The sequence below is a fragment of the Phallusia mammillata genome, chromosome 5 (genome assembly GCF_965637545.1).
Source record: "Phallusia mammillata chromosome 5, kaPhaMamm4.hap1.1, whole genome shotgun sequence".
In the NCBI taxonomy this organism is placed as follows: domain Eukaryota; kingdom Metazoa; phylum Chordata; class Ascidiacea; order Phlebobranchia; family Ascidiidae; genus Phallusia; species Phallusia mammillata.
In genome coordinates this window covers 3368712-3381805 of record NC_137256.1, presented here as the reverse complement: position 1 = coordinate 3381805, position 13094 = coordinate 3368712, and the positions used below count along the sequence as shown (strand labels likewise).

The 13094-nt window shown below is 36.6% G+C and overlaps 1 protein-coding gene and 2 long non-coding RNA genes across 3 annotated transcripts; 2 read left to right on the top strand and 1 right to left on the bottom strand.

Annotated features, from left to right (window-relative positions):
* Positions 1 to 1900: 1900 nt before the first annotated feature.
* On the bottom strand, positions 1901 to 3372 carry LOC145228095 (uncharacterized). The gene is made up of 3 exons (XM_080093082.1): positions 2734 to 3372; positions 2458 to 2670; positions 1901 to 2386 (listed from the first exon to the last, which is right to left on the bottom strand). The coding sequence occupies exons 1-3, from the start codon at positions 3298 to 3300 to the stop codon at positions 1901 to 1903; spliced, it is 1266 nt and encodes a 421-aa protein (XP_079949208.1). The 5' UTR covers positions 3301 to 3372.
* A 1121-nt stretch (positions 3373 to 4493) lies between these two features.
* LOC145230098 (uncharacterized) lies at positions 4494 to 5260 on the top strand. The gene is made up of 2 exons (XR_013860556.1): positions 4494 to 4748; positions 4863 to 5260. It is a non-coding gene; the product is annotated as an uncharacterized LOC145230098 (long non-coding RNA).
* A 3886-nt stretch (positions 5261 to 9146) lies between these two features.
* LOC145230097 (uncharacterized) lies at positions 9147 to 12155 on the top strand. The gene is made up of 3 exons (XR_013860555.1): positions 9147 to 9309; positions 10160 to 10255; positions 11074 to 12155. It is a non-coding gene; the product is annotated as an uncharacterized LOC145230097 (long non-coding RNA).
* The last annotated feature ends 939 nt before the right edge of the window (positions 12156 to 13094 follow it).

The following is a 13094-nucleotide window of genomic DNA, read 5'->3' as shown; positions in this document are numbered from 1 at the left end:
GTAGATATTGAAGAAGATTTTTAAGTGATTGAGTCTTGGCGCCAATCGTAGTCAAAGATAACGTCATTTTTACAAAACTTCGTTCATATGGTATAGCTTGGCAATCACATGCTTTTGGTTCCCAAAATAACTACATGCTTTTATGACGTATTTTGTTTCTTTTGGGAAAAGATTCACATAACCTCAAAACGTCTATCAAATTGAAAAGTCGTATTTTTCTAGATTTATAGCAGCAAAGTGGTACCCACCTTTTTTCAAGAGGAAACAGCGGTTTTCTTTGTTGTCAACTGACCCTACTTCGTCCACAACTGACCCAACCTTGTGGCGATCGCCTTACTTACTGGTCATCTAATTTTGTTTGACTGACAGGAAAAAGAATGTAACACCAATCCTGCACTTTTTCATTGCAAGCTCCCCTTTCTCTTCAACAAATGAATAAATAATTTAGCAAATTGACACGCTTTCCACTCGAGTACCGCGGAAAGATTGAAATCTGATCAGGCGCTCAGTTGGGCAAAGATACCGTCTCTGATTACCAAGTGCAAACTGCACACACCTTACGACGTACAGGCGCATGCAAAATTAAACTAAGGGTAGGTGAAAAGAGTAGATTTTTGCATCTATTATTGATGCTTCGTTGGTATCTGCGTGCAAGGATGCCAACAAGACGACTTACTATGTAACATATTACTTGGCACTGATACGATTCGGTTTCATGTTGGGCAAGCTGATAGCACTTAACCTTAACACCACGGGATAAAACCCAAAAACGCGCGAAAACCAATGTTTTTCATAAAGCTATTACCGCAGTACTGTCCTTAATGCCCATCAACATTTTTTTAACCGAATACGTTTTATTCATTACCTAGGTTTCAAAGAGACTATAAACTACATGTTTTGGGCTTTATTAAAACATATGTTGCTTGATATGTTTTAGTGGCTGCCTAACAAACAAAACAAAAACATGAAAGTCTCATAAAATGAAGTAAAATATTTTTGCACTATAACGGTCAATAAGCCGGAAATAAATCATGTACTGTATTTAATGGAATTTCTCATTGAATCTTTTCGGTTATTGCGTGTAGACTAGACATGTGGCTTTAAACTGATATTATTATTTTGTGCCTGTATTTAGGCAACAATGGTAAAATCACTAAGTTCTATGTTTATGATGGACACCTACAAAAATCAAACTAACTAACTTTATCCAGTTAATGTATAGATACAAACCACTTGGTGTTCAATTTTTAAAGTTCATCTGTTAATGCGGTTACCCGTAAACAGAAAAACCATGATCGGGATTCGCCCCCGGGAGCGTCCTAGGTTCGAACTCCGTGAAAAAAGCAGTCAGACACATGGTCCTTATAAATGACGTCTTGCTTAAAGCTACATTAGCGGGAAAGTTAACGAGAACAATTTTTCCTGAGAGAAGTTGATTGAAACTTTCTACTCGCCAAAAACGATTTTGTCAAAAAAAAAATTAGGACCCCCAAGTCTACTTTTTGTTTAACACAGAACACGCAAACTACATTTCAGTGTGTGTTTGACAGCGATGGAAAATATTAAAGGAAAAAAGGCGCGAACCGAGTCTGCATCGACGCTTCAGGGCTGATCCCAGTATGAATATGTTTATTTAATAAAAATAGCTCTTTTTGAGCGGGCTTTCGCCCAGCGCGTGTCCAAAATAAATACCACACATAAAAATATTCTGATAGGTTTGTCCGCCTTTGTCAAGAATTAATAAAAGTCTAATATTTTCCCCATTGCTTCGGGGCCCCATAGTGCCAGGAAGTTACTATGATCTGTACATCGATATTTAAAAAAGACGTTTTTGTGCAAAAAAACACATTTATAATTTTTATGTATTTTATTCAACATGCAAAACTAAAATAAAATCACATTAGTCGCTCATGACAGTGCGATAAACGTGACTGATCAATTGTCCGCGATCCAAATAACGTTTGTTAAAGAAATCCTTTAACACGTGACTCAAGAGTTTTTCAAGTTTATTTGCTTTCTCGCAATTTGTGGCACTTTTATCAACCTCAAGTTTTTCAAACCACGAGTTGACGAGCGACACCAACGGACACGATTTTTCAAAACCGTTGTGCTGTCCCAAGAACTCGCAACTCGTTGAAGCGATGATGTCATCCATTCCCACTATCGAATACAATTTATGGCCACCAGAGGCGCACTCGAAACACATGGCTTTGTCTGCATTTGGTTTCTTCACGTGACAATCTTTAACATTCGAAGCAATATTCCAATGTATTTCCATTGCTGACTTGATCCGACATATGATGTTGTTTCGGGTTGCGTAATATCGATCAAATCCAATTTGCTCACGAGCCAACGCGATTTCAATTTCACGCTCTCTATCGGCTTTCTAAAACAAAACAACACAAGATGTAAGATAATGAAATTTTATTTTATGTTTTTATTGATGTCTTTAAGAACCTCGGGTTTTGGTTGAAGTTGCTCAAGCCTTTTGCAATTCATTTCCGATTTTTTAATTTCCTGTTGCACAAGCTTGATTTGTGATCTGATTTTGTCGAGTTCTGCTTTACGCGATTGAAGTTTCGGGCAAGAATACAACTCGCTCTCAGTAAACTCGTGTTTCTCTTCCGGAAGTTGAAAACCAACTTTAATTTTTTCCATTTCCTCTGCGACCTGAATAACGAAAACAATTATAAATTTTCCAAAAACGAAAACAATTAACAAGACTAGTTTTACCTCCGCTTGGGCCTTTATTATTTTATCTGGCAATTCTTTGTCTTTCATTGCTTCAAACTCTTTAAACTCATGGATCAATTTTTCGATTTGCACGGTATGTGGTGGCATGGATTGACGAATGTTATTTGTTGGGTCAAATACGGGTTGATTCCAACTACTGACGTCATGCCCAATGACGCCACGAGATGAGTTTCCACTGCGAAGTTTTGATGGTGACCAACATTCAGTGGACGATGCAGAGAAGGGTCCGTTCATTCCAGCTTCTGTTATCTGTTTCAGATCGAGTGGTTCGACAAAATGCGGTCGAGTGATATGGGTGTTGACGTCGTCACAGGGGGAATTCACATCCCCGCAATAAACACCACTCATATTTTCGTTTTGTTGCGAAAAGCCTTCCATAAATTGATTCTCATTTTCGTTGTGGTTAAGATAACAGCTTTCAGTCGGGCTGATTTCAAATTCAGAACATTTGGAAGCCTGGGTATTTCCCATTTCAACGGTAATTTCAAATGTTTGTGGCGAAAAATATCGCCTTCGAATTTTTCCCGATTTTCGTCTCAATCTCATTCTCCGTTTACGAATTCTTTGTGAAGAATTTAAATTTTGGCCCGGAGAATCGGAATTTCTTTTTTCAATCACTTTGATAATTTCTTTAAACTTGGCAACCAAAACTTGACGCTGTTGCTGCTTGTGTTTCAGAATCTGAAGAAAAACAAAATCAAGAATATTAGAGAGAATAGTTCGGTAAGATCTTAGCATGCCTTAACTATACCTAACCAAGAAGTGTTGAAACAATGACATGTTTTTCATGAAAACAATAAGTTATGTTGCTATTTTACCTTAATAAGCGAATCTCTTCGTTCTATAAAAACTCGTCTGACATTAAGAAATATGAGCACAATCACGGCAAACTGGATTAAGTAAATTTTCAGCCACCAGCTTGTGTAAGACTGGCTATTTTCATGACTAGCAACCACCATGGCAGGCTGCTGTAAACTCTCCATACGACTCCCATCGCCTCTCCTTGAAGCATGTTTCGATACCGCGCCTTCCGTGTATAAATTCACGCGAAGACAGCAGATCAACATCAGCAATAACGCTTTTGGTGAAATAAAAATCATACTGCAACTCCTGTTACTGCAATCAGCACAATACAGAATTTCCACTTTTCCTTCAAGTTGTAAACGATCAGCTGTTTCCTGGGAGATAAAGCATTGTGACGTTTGAATACAATGGTTACACTGCAATGATTTTGAAATTTATGTTGTTGTTTATAGCAAAAGGGCCATTTGAGATAAATAGTACAAAAAAAAACTTTGTCTACCTTGTATTGAAAAGTTAAAATTTTGATGTTTGGTTTGTAAGTGTGTCCACAACCTTAACAAGTAATGATAAAAAGAAGGATTTGTTTTCAAATTAAATGTTGGATCCACCATATATGTTTTATGTTCTATGTATGGTTTAGCATAGGGTTAACAGACGTCAAGAATTTCCCTGACATGTCCGGAATTTTGGCGTCAAATCTGTGTCCGGAAGTAATTTTCCAAAACACTCTTAATGTCCGGAATTTTAGCGTCAAGTATTCGAACCCAGGGTTCGGCAACCTTTTTTGCACTGCGGACCGTTTTTGAAACTAAATTTTATCGCGAACCAGCCTTCAAAAAACTACCAATATTTAGCAATAAAAACGCTTAAATTAGTTTATCATCCCCGGGATAGCATAGGCAAAAAGTTTTTATTCAACCTGAAAAATACGGCCCGGTAACGATCAACTCCTCCCGGACCGGTACGCATATTTCCAAAATGTTTCCGAATTCGAACCACAGGGCTTTTTCAGCCAATCACAGCAGCGGAAATCTGCGGGTTGCCGTTACGTCACGTCTAGGTTGCTAAGCGGTTATTTTGACTTCAGTATTGTCGACGTTGCAAGTGTTATGTCAGTTTTGATTCAAAAAAACGTTTTTACAAGTCAGAACATGGTGAAGACTCATGCATTTTAGATGTTTGAACTGAAGGTAATGTTTATTAGGTTATGTATAGCAGTAAATTATACACACATAATTTTTATTGAGTGTAAAATAGCTTTTGTGCAAAATATTTTCTATTATTAATGGTATGTGTTTGTTTAGGATAGCAACGCATCCCCTTCAATCAATCGATGTTAAAATTTTACTTTGTATATGATGAGCACTACATGCAGGCAAGTTTGCATGGCATAAAAACAGTGTATTATGCCTCATTGTCTCTAGTGCAAGCACCTATGATCAACGCAATTTAACACATTATGCATGCCATACCTTGGGATCAACAAACTGTTCCTAATCTACAAAGAAAAATGGTTTATAATTGTACACAGTGCAGTTCTGACATAAGTGTACACTAGGCACACCATTTGCATAGTTGTTCCAAACAACTCCTAGTATTTTCAGTTTTGAATGTTGTTCTGTGCCACCAATGTATATGTTATTTTTATTGTGCATGCTGGAATTTTGTCGTAAGTTTACAATAAAACAGAAGTGATCTTGAATAGCAAATTGAAGTAGTGTGCTTGAGAGCAAATGCAGGATTAAAAAAGACTACTACAGTATAAAGTAAATGATGAGAAGAATTACTTGTGCTAGCATATTCATTGTTTTTCTTGTGACATTGAAATGATAATAGTCACAAAAAATGTTGTACAGAATAGCTACCACCTAAAAACAGCTATGCAGCAGTGTCAGAAATTTATTTTCCTTATCTCACCTCATGTGAGCAGCTTTTTCTCAGTTATATTATCTTTTCTTGTTTTTTATTTGCAATCTCATGTATGAAACAAAACACCTTTTTTACCTACAATGCTCTAAATTAGGGTTAGCAAGGTTGGCTATTGACAGCACTCTATATGACCAGTCTTATTTGTCAGCAAGTTAAATTAGTTTGTCTTGTCCTTGCTACACAGGCTATTTATTTTCCTTCATGGTTTACATTAGTTTATTTATTTGCAATTCTTTATGTGGAACAAAACAGTTGTACCTAAATTAAAACATTATATCACTCATTTCAACAGTCCTCCAAAAGTTTGTTTATTATTCATGCAGTAACCACAGTTAATAATAATCAGTCAACACAGTTCTATAAAGTAGATCCAATGATCTATTGGTATCACATTCTCCATGATAGTCAATATGTTTACTTGTACAATAACTTTAGTTACAGCTAAATGTCAAGCAAATGCCTTTTAAATTGGATTGCTTGATGTCTCCGATCTGCCCTGCCCTTTCATGTAGTCCATCCCTTCTCAAGGTTTTATTTGTTTGGGCAGTGCAACTGCTCTTCCTTGATTCCAGACATACAGGCCTAAGCTCTGATGACTTAAGGCACACTAAGCTATAGGTAATCACTTTGGAGCATGGAAAAGTCAATTCTAATTGTTAAACAGCAAATATGATTATGTATCCATGCAGGTTCTCGGATAGCAAATAGCCCAACCTACAATCCAATAAATTAATCAAAAGCCAATTGCCCTAATCTACAAAATTACAAACCAAATTAGGTAATAATAGTAAGCAATATGATATCTACCAGCAGTAACAATTTTATCCAAGACCATTTAACAATTTATACAAAAATGCATGGAAAAGCTGCAAGAAAAAAAGTAAAACACAAAAGGAAATGAATTTTTGTACCAACCATACCAAGAAAATATATAATTTTAATGTCAGTACCAAAAAAAACAATGTATTTTGCTCCAAGCATTGCGGCTGCCAATTGAGTTTCTTCCAAATGAATGAAGTGCTGATCTTATTTGTGCAACGAAATGAGCAGAAGAGGTAGAGTTCTTAAACCTTTCTAATGTTTTTTTAGTTTCCTTTTAATTAAAGTCACTAGAGTGCTTGGTCTTTATAAACTCAGAACACTATTAAATTTAAGAAAAGTTCTCTGCAGTGTAGTCCGGACATTCAGTCACTGGTTTATGAAATGGTCCAGCAATGCTATCAGACAATGAAGCGGATGGATTGATTTTCATGGCATTTGAACAGCCACCATGATCTAATGTAGATGTGTAGTGGCCAAATCACTAAAGAATTCCACAGATGGTGCCTGCTCCTGACCCAATGCAATGCCCGCATACATTTGCTTCTGAGGTGCTGATCCCTGATACATCCCCAATTGGACTACCACATAACAGGACTGTAAGTGAGGCATTAGTCTGATCCAGATTGGTTGTAGAAGCCACAAACACTATCTCAGAAGATTGTAACATCATTTTGTGGATTCTTTCAAAGCGGATCTTAGCCTCAGATTCTTCAACAAACTTCTGTATGGCACAAAACAAATTTATACCACTTTATGCCCAAAAGTTACATTTATGCCACTGATCTCAGAGATAGTACACAGAGCAGGGTTTTGGATTATGGCAGTTGTTAGTGACTGCACTCATTCCATCTGTAACAAGCAACTTTAATTGGTCTCATGGGTTTGTAATGCTTGAGACACTGACAATCATTGCCAAAAATACAGGAAGAAAATCTTTTTAGTAGATTCACTGATGCTTAGCTAACCAAGGTTTCCGGCAGCTTTAAGCAAGTGATTGTGGTTAACTGTCACACTTACTATACATGGATGAGTAGAAACCAACTTATGTGATGTGTAAAGTTTGATCATAACATCCATAGACACAGGACACAAAGTGTTGAATTTGATACACCAGCTTCCTGTTGGCAAAACTGATTAAGATGGCATTTAAAGGTTTCCCCAAAATATTTTAGGGTTGAGAAATGTTTTGTATTCATTCCAGCTAGTAATAGAAAATACACAAAAAGACTCAAGCCACTCGTCCCATTCTTTTGCTGATTGTAAGGTCAATCTAAAAACCATTTCTTCATTTCCTTTTGTTACTAATTTTTCTCCAAGTTCCACCATTTGCTGCAGGTAATCCACTTAACAATATCAGATGATTATTTACAAAAAAAGCTAATAAGTAATTATCAAAAATGCCTTTTAAAATGCTTATATTTTAGTAATACAATAATAAAACCACGCACAACCTTAACTTTCAAATATTGTGACTCAAGGCAGATTGACTGGTTACTACGCAAGCTGTCGTCTGATTGGTTCAATGAGTCGACTAGGCTGATTGGTTAAAAAGTCACATGACCCGGGAAAATCCGCCTTTGTGATTGGCTTAAAAAGCCCTGTGGTTCGAATTCGGAAACATTTTGGAAATATGCGACCGGTACAGGGCCACGGACCGGCGGTTGCCGACCACTGGTCTAAACTACAGTAGTTCTTTCAATTCTTTTCCCTTTCCCAGGGGATTTAAACGTTTACGTTTGTTGTCGGGGCTTTTTTGATAAACGATGTTTCTACATTTATGCAAAACAACTTATCAGCATGCATTGAAGGCGTTTGGTAAAGTTTTGCGTCTCGAAAGCTAACAACACTCTATTAAAACGACCGGATCTTGTGAAACTTCATGTTTTGTAAATTGTTGTGAAACAAAACTGGACTTTTTATCTTTGTGATAGCAATGATATTTTGGTATAGGACTTTTTGGGTCGGTGACAGTGGTGGGATTCAAATTTTTCTGTCAGGCGTTTCTATCACAAAATTCACATTTTTCAGCCGGTTCTGTTACAAACGGACTATCGACAGTAACCAGTAATGCTAACCGGTTCGCTGATCTCATACAATTTCGTGAGACGGTTATATAGAACCAGTGCGAACCGGCTGAATCCCACCACTGGATATGATACCAATTAAGCATCTTTAAAAATATTTTTCGTCATGCGGTTACACTGGTTAAGCCTACTCGACAATTGTTCAAGTATGTCCTCAACGGATGGATACCAAGCATCTTGTGAAGCGTAACAAAGATTCGAGTTGCATGAAAAAATTTTTTTGTATTAACATCGTTTGCTGTGAGTTATTTTTTCGCCTAGAATCGAACCTCACAACAGTATATATTCTCTGACGTTTTCTCCTAAGCGAGTAGGCTAGTCGACGATGTTTAGCTTAAGGATCTAGCCAGACGTAAAAAGTTATATAACGCTTGCGGTTCGTCACGGACTGCTTGATGGCGAGAATCCAAATCAGAGCATGATGGTTTGCTTCTGGTAAGATTTTGTCACAGTGCAGTCAATACGCTTTTCTGTAAATTATATTTTTACAGGTTTGTTGATCAGTATATAAACTAATTACCTGGATTTGCAACAAAGTTGAAAAAAATGAGATGAAGGCCTGTAATGGCGAAATATATTTCACTATTCGAGAATACCAGCGCAATTGAGGTTTTTCGAGGGAACGCATGCAACTTTTTCTTGAGCGTTTTAGAAACGTGTTGGAGAATAAAGCGATTAATACAAAATATATAAAATGTAAGATTTTAGCAAACAGGTCGCGAAGGTAAACGAAAAACCAAAATAGCTGGGAACTTGGACCTAGAGCCTATATATTATAGTAGCGTTCTAAATGAAAAGTTCGATGTTTTGACAGATCCAACATTTAAGAAAGCTTCACAACCATCTGAACAACAAAAAATGAAATTTAGTTGGACAAGTGCTTTGATGCTTTTAGTTGCCATTGGGTTTATTGAAGGTAAGAAAGAAATCTAGAAGTAAACAAATTTTCGGGTCAGGTTCGTGCTTTAAGTTGTGGTAAAGGAGACTTGACTTGCCCCTGAAATCATATGATTTTCATAGAACTATCGTCATGCGGGTTTTTATTGTCTGGTTTGGGCCGAGTTTCGGGCTTGTACATTTGGGTTTGAGCCGGGTTTTATAGGCTTGTATTTTAGACTTAGGGCTCAAAAGATTTTTCAGTCCGCTTAGAATTCTATCTTGACCTTGACCTGTATGGCCGTAATAGGGCCAAAGGTATATGCAATTCTTTTTGGAGAACAAAATATTTAAAAAAATAGAACTCACAAATTGCCTTCCAAAAATGTGTTTTCGCTTTACGTTTGCTTAAATTATAATATTTTACCATCAAGCATATCAAAACAGTCAAATAGCCTACACAGTTAGTTAAACCAGGGATGCACAACATTTTCGCTACGACATCGCAGATCCTTATTTCACCAACGACCGCCAAATTGCCTGTTTGTTTTTGTTTCAAAATTGCTGAGGTGAAAAATAGGTTAGCATCATATGTATATATACCATCTGATGGCGCCTGAAAGGCCCAGCCAAATTTAAGCAATTGAGTTTTATTTACGTTCACGGTCGCCAGTACATATGTGTTAATATACATGTTCACAGGTTGTGGTTGGTTGTACACCTCTGAGTTAAACGAAATAAGGCATAGGCAGGTTTTAGACATAGGCTACATCCGTTAAAAAATGGATAAATAACTTTTGTCAAAAAAGTAATTAAAAAAATACATAAAAAATACCGCTATAATTAGGCCTAAGTGTATATATTTTATAAAAATAAGTACACATTTACAGGTCGATTTCATCACCGACAATTGTTCCAAAAATGTATAAGTTCCTATTGCAGTCGCGAATGGCTTTACACCGGCTTGAGTTGCCAATACGCGAGACGTAAGTATTCACATAACAAGCAAACGGTTGGGACTTCGTTCTTTAGCGCAGAACTTTGTGGTTCAAAGCGATTTAAACGTCTTATAGTCTGGGGTCTGTAACTTTTATGCACTGCGAATCATTTTAAAACTTAATTTATTTATTATTATTTTTTTGCGAGTCGACCTTAGAAAAACAAGTTGCATGTTAAATTTTATACTTTAAGTTTAATTCACTGAATTATTAAAAAAGTCTTAACGAAACTGAAACGCCAAACAAAATATTTATCAGTAATTCAAACATGTTTGTTGAACGTATTAGCCCAGATGCCCCATTCCAAACAACAAAATAGATGCCCCATTTCCGACAACAAAGAAATGAATAAAAAATGCATAACGTTTTGATCAACTGTTTCCGATAATGAAACGCTTAGTGTACTTCAAAAACCAAAATGACTCGATTCAAAAAACACGGAACATTTCATTCCATCGAGTTTTTGTCCTTAAATGTTGGCACAAGCGTTGTTACAAAAAGCAAAATTTGAACTTCATTAAGGCCCTGGAAGCCCAATACAAGCATTTTCAATTTTTGCTGTAGATTGCGCCGCTTTTTTATTTTTAACTCGATGTATAAGCCGATAACACCCAAACTTTTAGGTGGATTTGGTGCCTTTGTATATTGCAGTTTTGGAGTACAAATCGTTCGAATAAGCCTTAAGCTAAAGCATGTCTTTGTATATACAGTGACAATTTTGATAGTTTCATGATAGCCTTTTCAAAACCGCGACTTTAGCCTACAGTCAAACCATTAATTTTAAACACCTTCCGTTTGTGTTACAGATCACCGACCATGTCTTTGGTGCCAGATGCATGTGTGTCGCCACTTCAGCGGTTGCTTCTCAATTTTCGGAGGCGGCATCTGCTAAATTAGTCCGCAGACAACGCCTTTGGTCGATTTTTTAGTATATGTCTTCAAACTAAACGTGTATAAACACCTTTGCTTGCTTTTTTCCTTCTTCCTCTACAGTTTCTTATCCGGCTGCTTGTTTTAGCCTAAGCCCAGTGGTTCCCAACTTATGGGTCGCGACCCAAAGTCGGGTCTCCTGAACATTCTGTTGGGTCGCTTGTTTTAGTGACAATTACAGCATCTACTTTTTGATGCCTCGTAGCGTTGCTTTTATGTTACCCAGGGCTTTAAATTGTTGCCCAATAATAACTTCATCACAACTTGTCGTGATAATGGTTAAAACTGTTTGTGACGTGATAAAGTGATGTGTTAGCTCACAGTATAGCGTTGTCTGGCAAATAATGCTTCGATTCAGCTCCAAGTTCGGAATAAATGGAAATGTTTGGTCGTAAAAAACAACAGCGTTTGTTCGTTATAAGGTTATTGATTTGCTAAACTGGCGCAGTAATTTTCAAAAAGCTTTCCTAACTTACAGTCAAAAATACAACTAAAATAGCATGTCCATGGGTCGCGAGAAACCACAAAACTAAATTTTGGTAAGTGTTTGGGTCGCGTTAAAAAAAGTTGGGAACCACTGGCCTACAGCCTAATACCCAGGCAAATTTGAGCTGCCAGCCCCTTTTAACTCACGTAAAACTGTAGTTTTTGCAATTGACTGCGCTTTTGAACTTGTAAAATGTAAATGATTATTATCACTGTTGTTGTGTCCATGCCCGCTGTGTTTTTTGAGTGAAACTTGTATATCGCAAGACCCTGAACAGCTTAAATATAGAAGTCGCAGGTGAAAATTTCCTACACGATGTAGTCTTGCGTCACACCGAGTTTAATCAACATCTCAAATGCGACAAGAAACGTAAATTAGGTTTGTAAACTTATGTTGTTCACCCCTGTTAAATCATTTTGCAATATGAAATAACACTGTAAATCAGTTATTTGTAAAAAAACAGCCTTTATACAACAGCCAAAGAGCTTGTTTACAAGTAATACATTACATTGCGTACGTTTCAACAATCTTTGTTGTCAGCATCAGTGCAAGGTGACAGACGTTCTTATATAACAGGTGTGTTTTGTTTGCTGCGGCTTATTTCATCAAGTGAAACTGAAACAAGCGACAATTTTTCGTGGGGGTGCGAACGACCGAGCGTTTTAATGCATTACTAGAAGACACTAGAAATGTTAAAGTAGAACAACAAGGTATTCTAGAATAATTGTTTCGAATAGAATATCGAATCCAATTATTATATCATGTTTACTGTGCAATCATCATTCTTGACACTAATGAAATCAAACCATCAGTTCAATACACTATGAAACATTATTTTCTAAAATATAAAACAAGAACCAACAAAAACAAAGAAAAACCACTGGAAAAAAACTTTGCACAACTGTTATAAAACAAAATGCCCTAAAATATACAAAGATATGTAGAGAATTTAGTTTAACCGTGAAAAGTTAGTTAAACCAATTTTATTTAGTAATTTCTATTGCCTTTAGTAGGAGTAACTGTGTTGTGAGCATACTAAGGTAATTCGATTTGTTGGTAGAGGACTGACCTAGAATCCCTAGTGTACAAATATGTAATGTTTGTTAACTATAACAATTGCAGTGTACAAGTATAAAATGTTTGTTAACTAAAAACAGACACCCTAGCAAACAAAGTTTGGATATTGAGTGTACAAAAGTTGACATTTGTAGCGTTAACTCGATCACAACATTTTATGTTTATGTGGGGTTAAGAAATGAACCAGAACGTCATATAGTTTAGCATTACTGGTTTGCGATATTAACAGACAATACCATGCTTCTAATTGCTGTCTAACGCCATAACCGTTGATTGTTTTTGTTGTCGAAAAACAGTTAAACTCTGTCAAGACGTTGCAAAGCGCATCATATA

Coding starts and splice junctions, on each gene's coding strand:
- LOC145228095 (XM_080093082.1), bottom strand. CDS start 3,300: ATGAGATTGAGACGAAAATCGGGAAAAATTCGAAGGCGATATTTTTCG. Junction 2,671..2,733: donor TAATAAAGGCCCAAGCGGAG/GTAAAACTAGTC, acceptor TTCGTTATTCAG/GTCGCAGAGGAAATGGAAAA. Junction 2,387..2,457: donor AACTTCAACCAAAACCCGAG/GTTCTTAAAGAC, acceptor GTTTTGTTTTAG/AAAGCCGATAGAGAGCGTGA.